At 45.8% G+C, this 18,040-nt stretch overlaps 1 protein-coding gene across 1 annotated transcript in view; it reads right to left on the bottom strand.

The window, feature by feature from the left end:
* ttn.2 (titin, tandem duplicate 2) overlaps positions 1–18,040 on the bottom strand; it is a 202,854-nt gene that overhangs the window by 81,128 nt on the left and 103,686 nt on the right. The window contains exons 116-143 of the mRNA XM_037110653.1: positions 16,355–16,478; positions 15,794–16,060; positions 15,146–15,243; positions 14,873–15,041; positions 14,510–14,779; positions 13,877–14,143; positions 12,685–12,963; positions 11,758–12,169; positions 11,454–11,578; positions 11,094–11,360; positions 10,700–10,969; positions 9,334–9,633; positions 8,888–9,190; positions 5,513–5,700; positions 5,259–5,373; positions 4,712–4,999; positions 4,467–4,618; positions 3,909–4,056; positions 3,501–3,800; positions 3,039–3,326; positions 2,648–2,944; positions 2,229–2,415; positions 2,031–2,146; positions 1,649–1,948; positions 1,115–1,414; positions 897–1,002; positions 474–670; positions 81–386 (exon numbers count right to left, since the gene is read on the bottom strand). Coding sequence (XP_036966548.1) covers positions 81–386; positions 474–670; positions 897–1,002; positions 1,115–1,414; positions 1,649–1,948; positions 2,031–2,146; positions 2,229–2,415; positions 2,648–2,944; positions 3,039–3,326; positions 3,501–3,800; positions 3,909–4,056; positions 4,467–4,618; positions 4,712–4,999; positions 5,259–5,373; positions 5,513–5,700; positions 8,888–9,190; positions 9,334–9,633; positions 10,700–10,969; positions 11,094–11,360; positions 11,454–11,578; positions 11,758–12,169; positions 12,685–12,963; positions 13,877–14,143; positions 14,510–14,779; positions 14,873–15,041; positions 15,146–15,243; positions 15,794–16,060; positions 16,355–16,478 — 6,439 coding nt within the window. The remainder of the gene's footprint in view (positions 1–80; positions 387–473; positions 671–896; positions 1,003–1,114; positions 1,415–1,648; positions 1,949–2,030; positions 2,147–2,228; positions 2,416–2,647; positions 2,945–3,038; positions 3,327–3,500; positions 3,801–3,908; positions 4,057–4,466; positions 4,619–4,711; positions 5,000–5,258; positions 5,374–5,512; positions 5,701–8,887; positions 9,191–9,333; positions 9,634–10,699; positions 10,970–11,093; positions 11,361–11,453; positions 11,579–11,757; positions 12,170–12,684; positions 12,964–13,876; positions 14,144–14,509; positions 14,780–14,872; positions 15,042–15,145; positions 15,244–15,793; positions 16,061–16,354; positions 16,479–18,040) is intronic.

The following is an 18,040-nucleotide window of genomic DNA, read 5'->3' as shown; positions in this document are numbered from 1 at the left end:
AAAAGCAAACTCGTTTACCTGTTGGTCTCAATATGATGGTTTACAGAACTTCGCACAGGAACGTGAGTTGATGTTCTTACAGTCAGATTCTTTGGCAAAGACGTTCTCAGAGATGTCGGAGGGCTCGCTCACTCCCACGGAGTTGATGGCCCTCACTCTCAGGATGTACTCCTTCTCAGGGACCACACCCTCTTCCACACGGAACTTCAGCTCCTTCACGGGACGAGAGTTGACCCTCATCCACTTCTCTGTGCCGGCCTCACACATCTCAACATGGTAACCGCTGATGGGGCAGCCGCCAGTCCTCTGCGGAGGCTTCCAGGCGATGGACAGGAAGTCCCTGCTGGCTCCAGTCACGTGCAGCTCAATGGGTGGTGATGGCACACCTTGAGGGGACAGGATGGACAGATTCAGAATTTTCTCACTTTTCCATATTTTTTTTTAGATGAGTCATGACTAATTACTGGACTAACCTGTTGGGTCTTCGATGGTGAGGATCTCAGTGGGTTCACTTGGATGACCGACACCGGCCTCATTCTCGGCCCTGACCTGGAACTGAACTTCTGTTCCCTCGATGATGTCGGTCACTCTGTACTTGCAGTCTGGACCTGAAGTCTTACCGCATTTCACCCAGCGAGTTCCAAGTTTCTCCTTCTTCTCAATAGAGTATCTGAAAGGTAAACAAGCTTCATACTGTTACACCATTGACAACAAATACTGCAAGATATGGGTGAGGGGTTGGAAATGTATCTACACAAATTCTTTGATATTCTAAAAGTGCAATAAATAGTGACATTGGTGTAGAGCTGCAAATAAACTAATCTTCAGGTTATCATGAATTTTTCTGATGTCGAATTTTTTTTGCTAATCAAGATTTACATGAAAAAAAAATGTACCTGAGGATGGGTCTGCCACCATCATTCTTAGGTGCCTCCCATGACAGGTCCACATATCTCTTGCTCACAGCATCAACAGTGAGAGCGTACGGTGGCCCAGGAGAAGCTGTAACAAAAATAAATCTTATTATCCTGCATCAGAAGAGCAAACAATGAGGATTTTCTTCATCCTTCTAATTGAAATATTTCATATATAGATGACTGAACTACTCTCTTACTAAAAGTGTCTTTGGCCAGCACAGAGTCTGGCAGCTCGCAGAACGGTCCGAGTCCCACAGCATTCTCTGCGGCAACACGGAACACGTAGAGTGATCCATCATTGAGTGGAGTCACGGTGTATTTCAGCTCCTTGACTGTGGTGTCCACAGCCTGCCAGCCTTTACGCCTGACGTCACGCTTCTCCACCACGTAGTTGGTGACTGGTGAGCCTCCATCTCTCTCAGGAGCTGTCCACTTCAAGTCGGCACTTTTCCTGCTGATGCTGACGACGGTCAACCAGCGAGGAGCGGTAGGAGGATCTGAGGAGGTCAAGACAAAGATTTCATGTCATTCTGTTTGGTTTCCTTCACAGATAAATAGCTGAGATATGAGCCAAGAAGGCAAGAAGGCCCTTGCAAAACCCTATGAAGCCTTGGTGACTGCATGTGAGGGATGGGAACCCCAGGTTGGCAGTCAGTGTTCTAGAGCAACAGTTTGCAAGTTTGTCTGTCTGGACTATGAGTTTGATATATTGTGGCTGTTTTGTAACTCACTGAGTCTCTCTTTGCAGAGCACTGGGTCACTGGGCTCGCTCGGTTCACTCTCTCCGGCCACGTTAACAGCTCGCACCCTGAACGAATATTCCTGCTTCTCCATCAGGCCCTTCAGGAAGTGCTCTAGGATATTGATGTCCTCTGCCACGCGAATCCAGTCCACGGTTCCACTCTTCAGCATCTCAATGATGTAGCCGTCGATCTTGGCTCCGCCGTCGTGCTCTGGTTTGGTCCACATCAAAAAGCAGGAAGTTTTTGCCACGTCCTTCACCGTGGGTTTACCAGGAGGCCATGGAGGATCTGGAGGAAACAGAACATGATGTTATTAAAATAAATATTTTTTAAAAGCCTGTACTGACTTAAAATGAGAAAGTAAACACACCAATAGGATCTTTGACAAGGATTGGGTCTGTCTCCTTGCTGGGTTTTCCAGTTCCAGCCAGATTCTCAGCCAGGACTCTGAACTTGTACTTCTTCCTCGTGGGAAGACCTTTAACTCTGCAGAGGGAAACACAGCAGCACATCAGCACAATGAAATCCAACAAAGAAGTGTCAAACTCATTTCAGGAGGGAGATTCACCTGTAGTTGGTGTCTTTGATGGGCAGCTTGTTGCATCTCATCCACCTGTCGTGGTCAGGTTCGTATCTCTCCACCCAGTATCCGGTGATGGGGCTTCCTCCATCCTCCTCAGGCTCATACCAGGCTAGTGTCAGGGAGTCCTTGGCGATGTCTGAAGCTTCCAGCTTGTAAGGTGCTCCAGGAGTGTCTGAGGACAAGACAGGAGGCCAGAGGTTAGTCCAAGCAACTACTGGACTGAAGACAACTAGACCCAAAAGACTGGGATCCCTCTTTGTCTGAGATTAAAACAAATGTCCTTTACATGTGTGGGAAATAGTACAAATGCTAATGAATCTTTAGTGAGTTAGCTGGCTTTAACTTCATATTTACTGTAAAGTTTGGTGTTTAGTTTGTTGATAGTCTTTGATCAGGTCACCTACCGAAGGGGTATCTGGCAATGATGGATGGGTGCTCAGCTGGTGGGCCAACACCAAACTGGTTCTCAGCGAAGACTCTGAAGATATATTCCTTGAACTTGACAAGGCCCACAGGTTTGTATGTGGTTTGTTTAATGGTGGAGGACAGCCGGTGCCAGATCTCGCTGTCGGCAGCTCGGCGCTCCACAATGTAGTTGGTGACTCTAGAGCCGCCGTCATCACGTGGCGGGTTCCAGGCCAGGAAGGCGGACTCGTTGGTGATCTCAGAGATGTCAAAGGCAGCTGGAGGGCCAGGCTTATCTGTGTGGGCAAAGAACATTTAGATTTAATGAACCAGATCAAAGTCACAATGAAAATCGTTTAATTCCTCTTCTCCATTTTGAACCGGTCTTACCAAGGATGTTGACGTCAACGGTGGCAGTGGCGCGGCCGCTGCTATTGGTGGCCTCAATGATGTAGGTGGAGCTGTCATCTCTTTTGGTCTTGGTGATGGTGACAGTGGAGTGTCCTGGCTTTGTGTCAATGGACACCCTGTCATCAGGTTTGAGGACCAGGTCGGCCTTAGTCCATTTCACACGAGGTTCGGGCTTACCCGTCACCTCGGCGGGGAGTTCAATCTTGCTGCCAGCCTTGGCGGTCAAACCAGCAAGTAGCTTGGCATCCAGCTGGATCTCTGGAGCCTCTGCATGGACAATAAGGACACAGGGTCAGTCAGAGTTTTAGCAGTTTAGATGATGATTAACAACAAAGTTTATAGAAATATAGAAACAACTTTATCAAAAACTACTGGGCAAACAAATGAACATTTATTCTATAAGTTTTTTTAACATGAGAGGATTAAGTAATGTCCAGGTACCTTTGGGATCAACAGCCTGGATCTCGTCCGTGGCCTTGCAGGGCATGCTGGCTCCGAGTCGGTTCAGGGCTCGGACTCTGTAAGCGTACCACTGACCCTCAATCAGACCCGTCACCTGGCATTTCAGCTCTGGCACCATGTCGCCACAGGGTTCCCACTTATCGGTTCCTCTCTGGCAGCGGTCCACATTGTAGCCTCGGATGCCAGTGCCACCATCGTACTTGGGTGGCTCCCAGGTCAGGAAAATGCCGCTGGCTGACTTGTCTCTCCACCTCAGGTTCTCTGGAGGGTCGGGGATGGCTGGAGGGAAACGAGACGGAGGGGTCAGAAAGTTCAATAGGATATTAATAATACTATTCACTTATTTTCTTTCTTCAAGTTCATTAATAAGTGACATTTTTGACTTACTGGCAGGAGAGGAGACGTTGACAGGCTCGTCAATGTATGCTGGCTCTCCTGGTCCACACTTGTTGCAGGCAGTGACCCTGAACAGATACTCCTTCCCTTCAACCACATCAGTGACTGTGAACTCCTGATCCTGGATACCTGTGACAACCTAAGAGAGAACAGTGAGAGAGACTGAGATTACTGTCACATGTCAGGTCAAAGAGATCCTTAGTTCAGCTGAATAAAGACCCTGATGCAGCAACTCTATATATCACCAAAATCTAAAAAGCCAGTGTAATTCAAATTCAAAATGAATTAGAAAAGCTGTCTCAACCGGCCATTGAGGGTGTAAGTAATGTATTTTTATAATCAATCAGGGCTTCTGGAAAATTTTGCTGGACAAGGTGTATGGAGCCATTTTATGGCTACTTGGCTACCAAACAAAAAATTCCATCAGCATGGGGGGAGGAGACAGTGACAGATTTTACTTCTTTAGAGGTGAATTGTTCAGTTTAAGAATGCTAGAAGAAAATGAATTGTAATCATCAGCTGGGTTGAACACAGATGTTGATGACGTACCTTGACCCAGGTCTTACGGGACACATCGCGTTTCTCCACCTGGTAGCCAGTCAGAGGGCTTCCTCCGTCATGCTCTGGAGTCTCCCAGCTCAGGTGGACATGCTGCCGGGTCACCTCCACAACCTTAAAGTCTTTTGGAGCACTGGGCGCCGCTGTAGGACACAAATACAGTGAAATCTAGAGCTTGATAACAATTTTTAAAAGTTTAGAACCAGAAAAAATACAATAGTTTTTCATCATCGTACCGATGACATTGACTTCGATCTCTCCAGAGACGGATGTTACATCATTCTCCAGCTGCAGGGTGTAGGTGCCTTTGTCTGGTCGGACACTCGGTGTGACGATCAGTTCTGTGAATGTAGACTTGGTTGTCATGGTGACACGTTCATCAGCAGTGGTCAGTTCCTTCTCTCCGAAGGTCCACTTGGCAATGGGGGTTGGGTATCCGGTGATGGGTACTCTGATACTGAGAGGCTGAGGGACGATCACCTCCAGGCCATCTTTGAAACCGCTCAGGTCGAAGGCTGGGGCGACTGGAGAGGGGACAGAGAGGCATGACGGGAACTCAAACATTCTATGTACCTATACACATTTGCTTTTGAAATTCTCTTTTTAAGAACCTACTTTCCATCAGCCTGCCTATTCAGAGAGTTATGGGCCTACAACTGGATAAATACTACAATGAATTCTTGTGAATTAACAGCCTTGTCTCTGGAGGGTATGTTCCTTGACAATAGCTTTCACATAACTGCTAAAATTACATTAGAGAATCAATGATGGTGAAACTCTTACAGTGTGGGTCATCAGCCAGCAGAGGTCCGATGATGTTTGATGGGTCAGAGAGTCCAGCAGCGTTTTCAGCAAACACTCTGTAGTTGTATTTGGTTCCATATTTCAGACCAGACACCTGAAACAACAAGTTAAAGTGTAAAGATAAAACAAAATAAAATTTCAGTAAATGAGTGAGTGAATCTGTGTATTGAACCCTATAAACATTTCAAAGAAATTAATTCTAAATCAGGATGTATTTGAATTGTTATCTGTACCTTGTAGAAGAGGTCGGGGCAGAGACGGGCATTGCAGCGGAGCCACTTGTCGGTGCCTTCCTCACAGCGCTCGATGATATATCCGGTAATCATAGTGCCTCCGTTCCTCAGAGGAGTCTCCCAGGTGAGCTGAACTGAGTTCTTGTTCTGATCCTGCCAGACCAGGTTCTGAGGAGGACTGGGAGGTTCTGCAGAAAACAGGTAAAAGAACAAATGTTACCAGAACTGAGGCAGAGACTGAGGCGACTCTTTCATTTAAGTTTGTGGTGGGTTTTTATCTGATTTATTATATGCAATATATCTCATGTTTAAGTTGGTGGATGTTAATGGACGCAACAATAAAGTGGAGTTGAAGCCTTGAGAGGGCTTTTCATGTAAAGCAGTTCATGGAGGGCTTTTACTGGCAAGACCTGCAAGCCAGAAGGTTTTAATACATAAATATAAACATAATAATGCAAACATATTAATCGAAGTAACAGAATTTATAATCTAATTGAACTATTAACTTTTACAAACAATACAGCCAGCCAGGGTCTCCAAAGTCCTTTATCCTCATTCCTCTTCAGGGAGCGTGTGTGTGTGCGAGTGAGTTTATATGTTCGTGTGTGCTGGACACACACTGTTTTTTGAAAATTGCATTTCATCGTGGTGGAGGAGTTTGAGCACCTGAATGATCCTAGGAGCTATGTTGTCCGGGGCTTAATGCTCCTGGTAGGGTCTCCCAAGGCAAACAGGTCCTAGGTGACAGGTCAGACTAAGATCGGTTCAAAAGCCCCTAATGATAGAGACTAAATCGAGGACGCGTACGTCGCCCGGATCGGCGTTACCGGGGCCCCACCCTGGAGCCAGGCCTGGGGTTGGGGCTTGCAGGCGAGCGCCTGGTCGTCGTTCTTCTGTGGGACTTCGACGCTCACGTGGGCAGCGACAGTGTTACCTGGACGGGTGTGATTGGGAGGAACGGCCTCCCCGATCTGAACCAGAGTGGTGTTTTGTTACTGGACTTCTGTGCTAGTCACAGTTTGTCCATAACGAACACCATGTTCAAGCATAAGGGTGTCCATATGTGCACATGGCACCAGGACACCCTAGGCCGGAGGTCAATGATCGACTTTGTGGTCGTGTCATCTGGCCTCCGGCCGTATGTCTCGGACACTTGGGTGAAGAGAGGGGCTGAGCTGTCAACTGATCACCACCTGGTGGTGAGTCGGATCCGTTGGCAGGGGAGGAAGCTGGACAGACCTGGCAGACCCAAACGTATTGTGAGGGTCTGCTGGGAACGTCTGGCAGAACCCTCTGTCAAAGAGGTCATTAACTCCCTCCTCCGGGAGAGCTTGGACCTGATCCCGAGGGAGGCTGGGGACATTGAGTCCGAATGGACCATGTTCTCCACCTCTATTGTTGACGCGGCTGTTCGGAGCTGTGGCCGTAGGGTCAATCCCCGAACCCGGTGGTGGACTCCGGAAGTAAGGGATGCTGTCAAGCTGAAGAAGGAGTCCTACCGGGCCTGGTTGGCCCGGGGGACTCCTGAAGCAGCTGACGGGTACCGGCAGGCCAGGCGAGCGGCAGCGCAGGCAGTCACGGAAGCAAAAACTCAGGTCTGGGAAAAGTTCGGAGAGGCCATGGAGGAGGACTATCGGTCAGCCTTGAGGAAATTCTGGCAAACCATCCGGCGCCTCAGGAGGGGGAAGCAGTTCTCCACCAACACTCTTTACAGTGGGGGTGGGGAGCTGTTGACCTCGACTGGGGATATTGTCGGGCGGTGGAAGGAATACTTTGAGGATCTCCTCAATCCCACTGACATGTCTTCCATAGAGGAAGCAGAGGCTGGGGACTCGGAGGTTGACTCATTCATCACCCAAGCCGAAGTCATTGAGGTAGTCGGGAAGCTCCTCAGTGGCAAAGCACCAGAGGTGGATGAGATCCGCCCTGAGTACCTCAAGTCTCTGGATGTTGTGGGGCTGTCTTGGTTGACACGTCTCTGCAACATTGCATGGCAGTCGGGGACAGTGCCTCTGGACTGGCAGACCGGGGTGGTGGTCCCCCTATTTAAAAAGGGGGACCGGAGGGTGTGTTCCAACTATCGGGGGATCACACTCCTCAGCCTCCCTGGGAAAGTCTATTCCAGGGTACTGGAGAGGAGAATTCGGCCGACAGTCAAACCTCGGATCCAGGAGGAACAATGCGGTTTTCGTCCGGGCCGTGGAACACTGGACCAGCTCCATACCCTCCGCAGGGTGCTCGAGGGTTCATGGGAGTTTGCCCAACCAGTCCACATGTGTTTTGTGGACTTGGAGAAGGCATTCGACCGTGTCCCTCGTGGCATTCTGTGGGAGGTGCTCCGAGAATACGGGGTCGGAGGCCCTCTGTTAAGGGCCATGCGGTCCCTGTATGAGCGGAGCAGGAGCTTGGTTCGCATTGCCGGCAGTAAGTCAGACCTGTTCCTGGTGCATGTTGGACTCCGGCAGGGCTGCCCTCTGTCACCGGTTCTGTTCATTATTTTCATGGACAGAATTTCTAGGCGCAGCCACGGGCCGGAGGGGATCTGGTTCGGGAGCCACAGGATTTCATCTCTGCTTTTCGCGGATGATGTGGTCTTGTTGGCTCCTTCGGGCCAGGACCTCCAGCATGTCCTGGGGCTGTTTGCAGCCGAGTGTGAAGCGGCTGGGATGAGAATCAGCACCTCCAAATCTGAGGCCATGGTTCTCGACCGGAAAAAGGTGGCTTGTCCCCTCCGGGTTGGGGGAGAGCTACTGCCTCAGGTGGAGGAGTTTAAGTATCTTGGGGTCTTGTTCACGAGTGAGGGAAGGATGGAGCGTGAGACTGACAGGCGGATCGGTGCGGCGGCCGCAGTAATGAGGTCGTTATACCGGTCTGTCGTGGTGAAGAGAGTGCTGAGTCGAAAGGCGAAGCTCTCGATTTACCGGTCAATCTACGTTCCTACCCTCACCTATGGTCATGAACTTTGGGTCATGACCGAAAGAATAAGATCCCGGATACAAGCGGCTGAAATATGTTTCCTCCGCAGGGTGGCAGGGCGCTCCCTTAGAGACAGGGTGCGGAGCTCTGTCACCCGGGAGGAGCTCGGAGTAGAGCCGCTGCTCCTCCACATCGAGAGGAGCCAGTTGAGGTGGCTCGGGCATCTGTTTCGGATGCCCCCGGGACGCCCTCCTCGGGAGGTGTTCCTGGCATGTCCCTGTCATGGGAACGCCTTGGGATCCTCCCAGAAGAGCTGGAGGAAGTGTCCGGGGTGAGGGAAGTCTGGGTGTCCCTGCTCAGACAGCTGCCCCCGCAACCCGGTACTGGATAAGCGGAAGAAGATGGATGGATGGATGGATGAACTATTAAGTCTGATGAACCTTTTCCAACCAAACTTACCGATTGGATCCATGATCTTGACGGGCTTTGAGGCAGCGCTCGGCTTGCCGACACCAGCTTTGTTCTCTGCTTTGACTCTGAAGATGTACTCTTTGTTCTCGATGACATCGTTAATAATGGCGCTGAGCTCATCAGCTTTGGTCAGCTGGACAGGTGACCACTTCACCGACGTCCTGTCACGCAGCTCAATGATGTAAGAGGTGATGGGTGAACCTCCATCCGACACAGGAGGCTCCCAGGAGATGGTGCAGCCAAACTTGGAGACGTTTCCAACAATCACATTCAGAGGAGCCTCAGGAACGTCTAGGAAGGTAAATGGGATGGATCAGTAAACTGAGGGCAACATTATGGTGTTCAGTGAATTTACAGAGGATTATTTATTATCATTTGTGCCAGATTCAACCATTTACCATGAAAATATCAATGAAAATAATAATAATCCTTACCAAACTTGCTCTTGGCCTGAACAGGTTTGTCAGTCTCTACGTTGGGTCCACTGCCCACCCGGTTTCGGGCACAGACTCTGAACAGGTACATGGAGTCCTTGTGGAGTCCTGTCACTGTGTACTCAGGACTGTCAGCGTGGTCTGTGGCCAGTGTCCAGGTCTTACGCTTCACATCACGTCTCTCCACCACATATGCGATGACCTTGCTGCCACCATCGCTCTCGGGCTCCTCCCATGCCAGGCTGACCTCGCCATCAGCCGTGTCGATCACCTGCAGGTTCTTCACGGGTCCCGGGATGTCTACAAGGACATTTAAGTTACATTAATGTATTTGAAACAGTGTAATGCTAATATTTTTAAAATCCTTGTCTGCGACACCATTTATCCCCCACCTATAACACCATACTTTCATCACTTCCCTGGAGTTTTAACAACCATTCACATACCAACGACTGTTTTTACTCAAACGACAGCTGTCATAACAGCCAGGAGCATTAATAAGCCAGCCGGTATCGGTGACTTTGATAACACTCACAGGTTTAATACTTGGGATTCCGACCAGTCAGTCAGAACTGATTGATGAGAGTGGAAATGTTCAAATATCTATGACCAGAAGATCGCTGTAATTGCTGTTTGCCAAGGTTGAGACCAAGCTTGGTGACATGTAGCGTGTGTTCTTCCAACTGAGCTTCAGTGGCGCCCTAACTGGTTTCTTTTTAACACTGAAAAACCACCAAACCCAATAAGCCTCATGCCACATTAACATTTGAGTTAAGTTGTTTGTTTGAGGGTTAAAATGCAAAATATTGATGACTTTGGTAAAGTGTGAAGTGTTTGGGTTCAGGCTCTCCCATGTCAATACATTTTACACACAACACGGTGGTGTCTGAAACAAAGTATTTATTTACTATGAATGATGTGGAAAAGTAAAAAGTTTCCCAGTTATAATTAATGATGTAGACTGGATCTGAACTCCGTTTACAAGTATGACTCAACTAACGTATTGTGCTTTTGGTTTGTTTTATTTGTTTGTCAGTATTTCACAGTTTAAAAGTGATGGGAGTGAATTAATTTTTTTGATTGGGTGGAAAATAAGAAATTAATATAAAAATGACTTGGGACTTAGACCTAATGACTTGAGTCACCTGTCTGGAAACAGGTAACATAAGGTCTAACATCCAACATTAGTGTAATTTTAACATCTTGTCAACTGACAATTTGTATAAAAAGTTCAGGTATCCAGTATTTTTTTTAATATGCTCATGTTAACTCGTTTTATCTTTGCAGAAAACCTGCTGCAGTTGACCAAAAGTTAGCCTAGTTTTGGTTTGTCGTTAACAAACAGTTTTAGCTTTCGAGAACTCACCGATGACCTCCAGGTTGATGAAGGCCTCTCCCTCTCCATGTTTGTTCTTGATGATGATCTTGTAGCGGCCCTCATCGGCCTTCATGGGGTCCTTCAGCCGGTACTCTGTGCGGTCGGCAGATGTGTGGATGTTGTCTTTCGGCAGACTCAGGTTGTTGTACAGCCAGTCGGCCTCGGCCTTCGGGTAGGCGCTATAGGGGACGGTCATGACAATGGGCTTCCTTGCGTCTGTCACGTAGTTCTGGTCTGTGGTCTTTATCTTCGGCACAGCTGGAGGAGGAGGAGGGAAGAATTACTAAGTTATACCATCATTAGTCTAACCAAACATGTCCTTACATTCACAGCATGTGCTCATTATTATTATTATTATTATTATTATTTCCTGAACTCCTACCTGCCAGCTCCAGCTTGGCCTTGGCATCTTTGTCCTTGGCGATGATTCTGTACTCTCCCTGATCTCGAGGTCTGATCTCACACACCTGCAGTCTGTGGATTTTACCCTCGCTCATCATCTGGTATTTGTCTCCCTGGACGACTGTCATGTTGTTCCTCAACCACTTCACCTCCACTCTGTCTTTGTTAAGCTCCACCTCGAACACAACGTCCGAGCCTGGAGGTTCAAACACGTCCTGTGGTGGTCTGATGATCTCCACCGGGGTCTCTGTAGGATGGACAGAGTTTAGTTAGATTAGAGTTCATCCAGAGTAGAAACATCAAAAATAGTTCATACAGAGTCAATTCTGAGAATCTTCACCTTCAACAAAGAGCCTGGCTCTGGATCTTTTGTCGTCCACACCACAGGCATATTCACACTCATCATCGGGTCTGCACTCCTTGATACGCAAGGTGCACATCTTTCCTTCTTTTTCAAATGTGTATCTGGGGAAAAGAAAATGTTATTTAAAGGGGAGCATGATTCACTGAAAATCTCAAATGTGAAGTTAAGTGAGTTTCAGGGTCGTCCCATGAAGAATTAATGAGGAAAACATCTTTCCATGGTGTTTGAAATAAAGTTATGAGTTTATTAATGAGGTTCTGAGGGTTCTGTGGTGATGTACCTTGGTCCTTCTCTGATCTCACGTCCATTTCTGTACCACTTAACCTCAGCTTTCTCTTTGGTCAGCTTGCATGTGAACTCTGCGTCCTCGAACTCGGTGATGGTCTGGTCCTTCAGTTGGATGGAGAAGTCCGTCGGCGCCTCGCTGATGATCAGCTCTGCGGTGGACTTGCTGTCTGCGGAGGCGACTGCAGTGTACTCGCCCTCGTCGGCCAGCGTGCAGTCTTTAATTGTCAGCATGTGCTTTTCTTTGTCAACTCTGTAAACGATGCGTTTGTTGAAGGTGATCTCCTCGCCGGCCTTCATCCACTTCAGGGTGGCGTTGGGCCTGTTGACTTTACAGGAGAAGCTCACGCTGTTCTTCTCCTGAGTGTCGATGTCCTCCAGAGGAACCACGATCCTCAGACTCTCCTCTGAACAACACAAAATATCAGACACATGAACATCGCAAGGAACAGTGTTCAGTGTTGTAGAAAGAATCCCAACTTATGAGGATCCAAAACAAAAGAAAAATAACTTTAATCTCATTTGTTTCTAATCTTTGTTGTGTCAATTGTGACAGAGATCCAGTCGAGAACAGAAATTGGGTGCTGCTTGACTTTTGTTTGCATGTTATCAAACATGTTTTAAAAATAAAATGTCACTCATCATTGCAGGAAAAATGGAGGAAATAATACTTATGTTCAGCTCATGACCGTTTAGGGCTTCTGTAATTTCTGGATTGTTAGATATGACTGTTAATAATAAAAAGATGAACCTCTGAAAATAAGTATGTTAAGTTGGTGATCACAGTATTGTATTCAATATGTCCCTCATTAAGTGATGACTTCCTTGTTTAAATACTATTCATACTTGATATTCTGTCTCTAATGAAGTAACTAAAGCAGTAGTAACTAATGAAGTAACCCCGTCTCTGTGAACTCCTGACCTTTGATGGAGAGAACGCAGGAGCTCTTGGCCTGCTCTCCTCTCTGATTGGTCAGGTTAATGCTGAAGTTGCCACCATCTCCCTTCTTGGCGTCTCTGATCCTCAGGGAGAAGACGTTGTCTCTCTGGACCATCACGTACTTGCTGCTCTCGAACAATGTCTCCTCGTTCTTCAGCCACTTGGCCTTCGCTCCCTCTGAGTTCACCTCGCAGTTCAGGACGACTTCCTGTCCTTCTTTGGCCTCCGTGTCCCTCAGTGGCGTGATGATCTTCAGTTTTTCTGCAGGGCAAAAGAGACACCAGAGACGCTGATGAGCAAAACGTTCTGAGCCTCAGTGTTTGAATTTACTCAGACCACTGTGATTAATGTTTGTGAGGTCAAGCTCAAGTCATTAACTCTGTTGATTTCTTTATGTTGAGGAATTTAAAAATGCGTGATGAAACCTTATCAAGCTACAATTGAAATTTATAATTAAAAAAAAGAAAAACAAACGAGAAGAAAATGATTACGGACAGTTTCTTTAATGTTCAGTTTTTGTTTTGTGTCCGTTCAGGGTGAATCTGATGAATACATGTTTTTTTAAATAGCACAAGAGCTAATTTAAGAACAAAATTAAGATAGAATCCGAACTAATATAAAAAAGTAAAATTAAAAGAAAATTCAATTGTAGAGAGAATCTAATCTACTTCAATTGAAATGTACGATGACAAACAGAAAAACACCGTATATACTTGTCGACAACACCTCACTAATTGAATATATGGAAGCTCAGTTTTGCTGCTAAAACAGAGTTTTGACTTTTCAACTCCAAATCATGACAGGAATTTGACATTTTTAATTACTGCGGTCGATTTCCAGTTTAAAAAAAGTCAAATATATTTTCTTGACATGAGTTTTTCAACATTTAATGTATTCCTTTCTTTCTCTAGCGGGAATGTGCTTATATACAATTGTTCTCCTGTCTACTGTGCAGTGATTATTATCATCAAACAAGGAGTAAAATTTTAAATAATGCCAAAATGAGTGAATTATCTCCAGAAAGGTCTAAAGGATGTACAGGGATACAAAAATGGCATTTCTGTTTCTATTAATCAAACTTATTTAAAACTAGCTTGTATTTTTAGTGACACAGATGAACACAAAGTTTTTTCCCTCTTGACTTGATAAAGATGTGTTTGTGGGCGGGGCTTACCGAGCACAGTGAGGTCAGCGCTGGCTCTTGTCGCTCCGATCATCACTACGTATCCGCCCTCGTCTTTGAGCTCGCAGTTCTTGATGACCAGAGTTCGTCTCTTGCCATCGCTCACCATCTGGTATTTGTCTCCTGCCTCCAGCTCTTTGTCGTCTTTAAGCCATTTGACCTCAAAGGTTTCCTTGGAGACGGAGCAGGTGAACTCCGCCTTCTGGCTCTCGACCACTTCCTGGCTCTGAGGCCTAGAGATGAACTCAGCAGCCAGTTCTGAAACACAGGAAGCACCGTCAGGGAGCGGAGGTTAGTTCTGTCTGAGACTAGTTCAATAACAAAATAAGTTTCCTTGCACTCATTGTGACAAAAAGAAATTCAAAGATAGATTAATGACATTTGATCAAAATGAAGCAATTGACAAATTCAAATTTAAGACAATTTCAATCTAAATTATTTATGGAATTGAATTATTAATTTTTGAGGACATGACAACCTGAATCTGTCTATTAATTTCCTCGTCTGGTACCAAAAAGAAAAAAATCAGAACCAATCAAACTAAAAACATCTAAATCGTTGTTTTTGAAAGCTCTATAAAGATAAAGAGGCTTGGAAATGATCAGAAACATTTTCTTTTCATACCATTAATCTTGAGATTTCCAGAGGTTTTGACACTGGGACTCAGCCTGCAGTTGTACTCTCCAGCGTCGGCCATCTTCAGGTCCTGGATGAGGAGGATCCTCCTCTTCCCATCATAAATGTATTCGTAGCGACCGCCCTCGGGCAGTTCCTCATCTCCTTTGTACCAGATAACATCAGCGCTGGGTTTGGAGACCTCGCAGATCAGCTTCACGCTGTCCGTCTCAGTTCCCTCCACGTTGGACAAGTTCTTGGTGAACCTCGCCTCCTCCTCTGCAATTAGACAAACAGATGCAGGTCAGATATCACCTGAATGTCACAGCTAAATTCAGCAGTCTTACGTGATCACGGTGGGTTTATTCTTACCAACGACAGTGAGCATGCCGGAGGATTTGGAGGTTTTAGCGTCACATTCGTATTCAGCCTCATCGTCAAACACAGACTTGTGGATGATGAGGATGTGTTGGCGACCTTGAGCAATAATTTCATACTTCTTCCCCTTTCTAATTTCACTTCCATCCTTAAACCAGCGGACCTGTGGGGCAGCAAGCACGAGGAGAGGTTCAAAACAGAAATATGATTTGAAATGTTACTGTAATCATAGTTCATCTAAAGAAGCAGACAAAGCAGTGTGCTCACTTTGACGTCCTCTCTGGAGACTTCACATTCAAACCTGGCAGATTCCTTCTCTTTGACCTCGACATCATGCAGCGGCTTCGAGAACTCGATATGTGGAGCTGTTGACACGCAGAGCGAAGTGTTAACAGGGTGATTCACTCGCTTCTTACAAATCCTTCAGGTCTGATGAGAATCCCTTCACTCCAGTACAGAGAATCCTTGAGTCTTATTTTATTATTCAAAATCTTTTAGCGTTTGTAAATTCCTTAATTTACTGAAGGCTTCTTCACATCTAATGTCTTTTTTCCCCTTAACTCTAATTAGAGCATCTTTCTTTAATGTTCAGTAACATTTACAGTTTCTTGTAAAGAACAATTTACTGAATACAGAATTCAGAATGTTTTAAGGGGTAACAAGGGATTCTTGAACTTTTTACATGGTTGGTTACCACTTATGGGGTTCTTCTAGTGAAGGACATGTTTGTAAGGGATCCCTAAACTCCAATAATAAGTCCACTAACTTTTATAGAACGTTCAAGTCATTCTTTACTTCATTTGTTTTGGCAACTTAACTCTTTTGAGAGACTCCCTGACCCCTAATGGAGATGCGGTTCCTCAACTCTTAGAAAGATTCCTTCAATATCATTTTGTACTTCACAGCTGTACTCACGTTCAACATTGAGGAAGCAGGAGGTTTTGAAGTCTTTGGCGTCACAAGTGTATGTCCTTGAGTCATCAAGAGTACAGTCATGAATGAGCAGCGCTCTCTTGCGGCCATCAACGATCATCTCGTACTTCTTGGTCTTGCGGATATCCTGTCCATCCCTGAACCATCGCACCTCTGCGTTCTCTCTGGAAACTTCACACTCGAGTGTGGCGGTGGATTCCTCCTCCACCGTCTGGTCCTCCAGAGGCTTCGTGAACTCAACTGCTGGCTCTGAAGGCAAAAAAAAAAAGAAAAAAGAAATAGACCGATGTTTAGTTTCTACTCTGCTAAACTACATCAGCGTAAAAGAAGCTTCTTTTCTTTGTTATTAAACCCGGCGCAGGACTTTCATTGACAATCTGTGGTTTTCAGAGTGACTTAATACCAGGCTGAAAAGTGTTTTTGCTGCCTTCTCTGATTGAAAGTGTCAGATACATTTCTCCTCTGGTCAGAAGTGTGCTCTGCTGCACCTGTAACCATGGTCATCAATGATGTCAAGTCAAGTGTAAGACAAACTAGACCTACCTTTGACGATGAGGTTGGCGTCGGTCTGGAAGTCCTTGGCGGTGAGTTTGACTTGTCCGGCTTCATTCAGCTGGACGTCCCTCAGAGTCAAGCTGTGGACTTTATCCTCTGCCTTCACCACCACCTGTCAGATTCAACAGAGACAGTCACTGAGGGCTTAACATGCCCTGAACATGGTCTGAAGGGTGAATCCATAAGTCATCAGGTTTAAAGTGCCATGGACTTCATCTGTAGGCCCAACAGAGTTAATCAGTGTCAGGATTAATATGTGCTGAACATTGTCTGAAGGTCCACAGTCAGTAATTTACACGTTTAAACGTCCTCTGAACACAACCTGTCAGGTTCAGGTCAGCAACATGGTCTGCAGGTTGAATAGAGTCTTTAAATTATAATAATTTAATATGAACCCTGAACTTTTCCTGGAGGTTCACCAGAATCCAAGTCATTTGGTTTAACGTGCCCAGAACACGGTGTGTGGCTTCAACAGCAGTTAAACCCTCCCTGAGCATTGCTTGTCAGGTTCACCAAAGTCAGCACGAGAGGATGATTTACTCTGCCCTGAACACAATCTGTCAGGTTCAAAAGAGTCATGATCGCATTTAACATGCCCAGACCTTCACCTGTAGGTCCAACAGAGTATGTGTCCCTTAATCTTGTCTGCTAGGTTTAACAGCCAATCATCGAGAGGGTTTTACTTTCTCTACTCAAGCTGTTCTTTAACTCTTTTCCAGGGTCATTTTACTCTAACTGCTGGTTTCCTTAAGCTTTGTCCTAAAGTCACTTCTGAGCCATTTAACTTCTAATAACATCAAATAGATATCCACCTTGCAGCTACGCCCTGAGCACTGCCTGATAGGGTCAACAGAGTCAGTGAGATTGAGGATTTTACTGTCAGTGATCATTTACGTGATTTGGGGGATTATTTCCCACAACTGTGTCTGTCAGAATTATAGCACAGACTCAGGCCTAGTGAGATTATGGTTTTATCATCTATTATTGTTCAAGAGGTTTTATTGCCCTGGACTGCACCTGTCAGGCTCACAGAACAAGATAACTGAGCCTGTGTGTTTTATCGACATCATCCTGTGTGTGAGTTTTGTCTGTGAGGTTGAAACATAGTTGAACTGAGATTGGAGTCTCCAGCAGACCCACAGTCAGTCAGCTGAGCCCTGACAGCTAAAATGAACGCAGGCAGCTGCTTTCCTTCCCCCGATTTAAACTACAGACCTTTGACACCTGACAGCTGATTTTACCACACATCCAAGACTGTATATTACACTGAGCTGTCCGAGCCCACAGCACATTCTTCACTGAAGGAACTAAACATATGGCATTTCTAATACTGAAGATGTCATCTTTACCATTCCTTGATTTTCTTGAAGTTTAACAAAAGAAACTTGAATATAGTTATCTCTGTATTATCTCTAAAACATTTCTGATATACAGTTAATCATCATGTACTCTTTTAAAGTTTTTCTTGGATCATTTTTATCTCTGTCTTTATCAAATAAAAGCTGAGAATACTATCAACCTTTTATGTTTCAATGGCGATGAGTTAAAATTCAGGTTTAAAAATGTGTTTGTGGATCTTTTGAGGAGGATACACGAGCCGCTGACACGTGGTTATACAACAAATAAAGGAGCTGTGTGGTAAATGTCATAGTATTTGGTTCAAACGTCTCTTTT

This window comes from Acanthopagrus latus, chromosome 9 (assembly GCF_904848185.1).
Source record: "Acanthopagrus latus isolate v.2019 chromosome 9, fAcaLat1.1, whole genome shotgun sequence".
In the NCBI taxonomy this organism is placed as follows: Eukaryota; Metazoa; Chordata; class Actinopteri; order Spariformes; family Sparidae; genus Acanthopagrus; species Acanthopagrus latus.
Note: the sequence above shows the minus strand (reverse complement) of the source record. Positions and strands in the feature narration are given on the sequence as shown.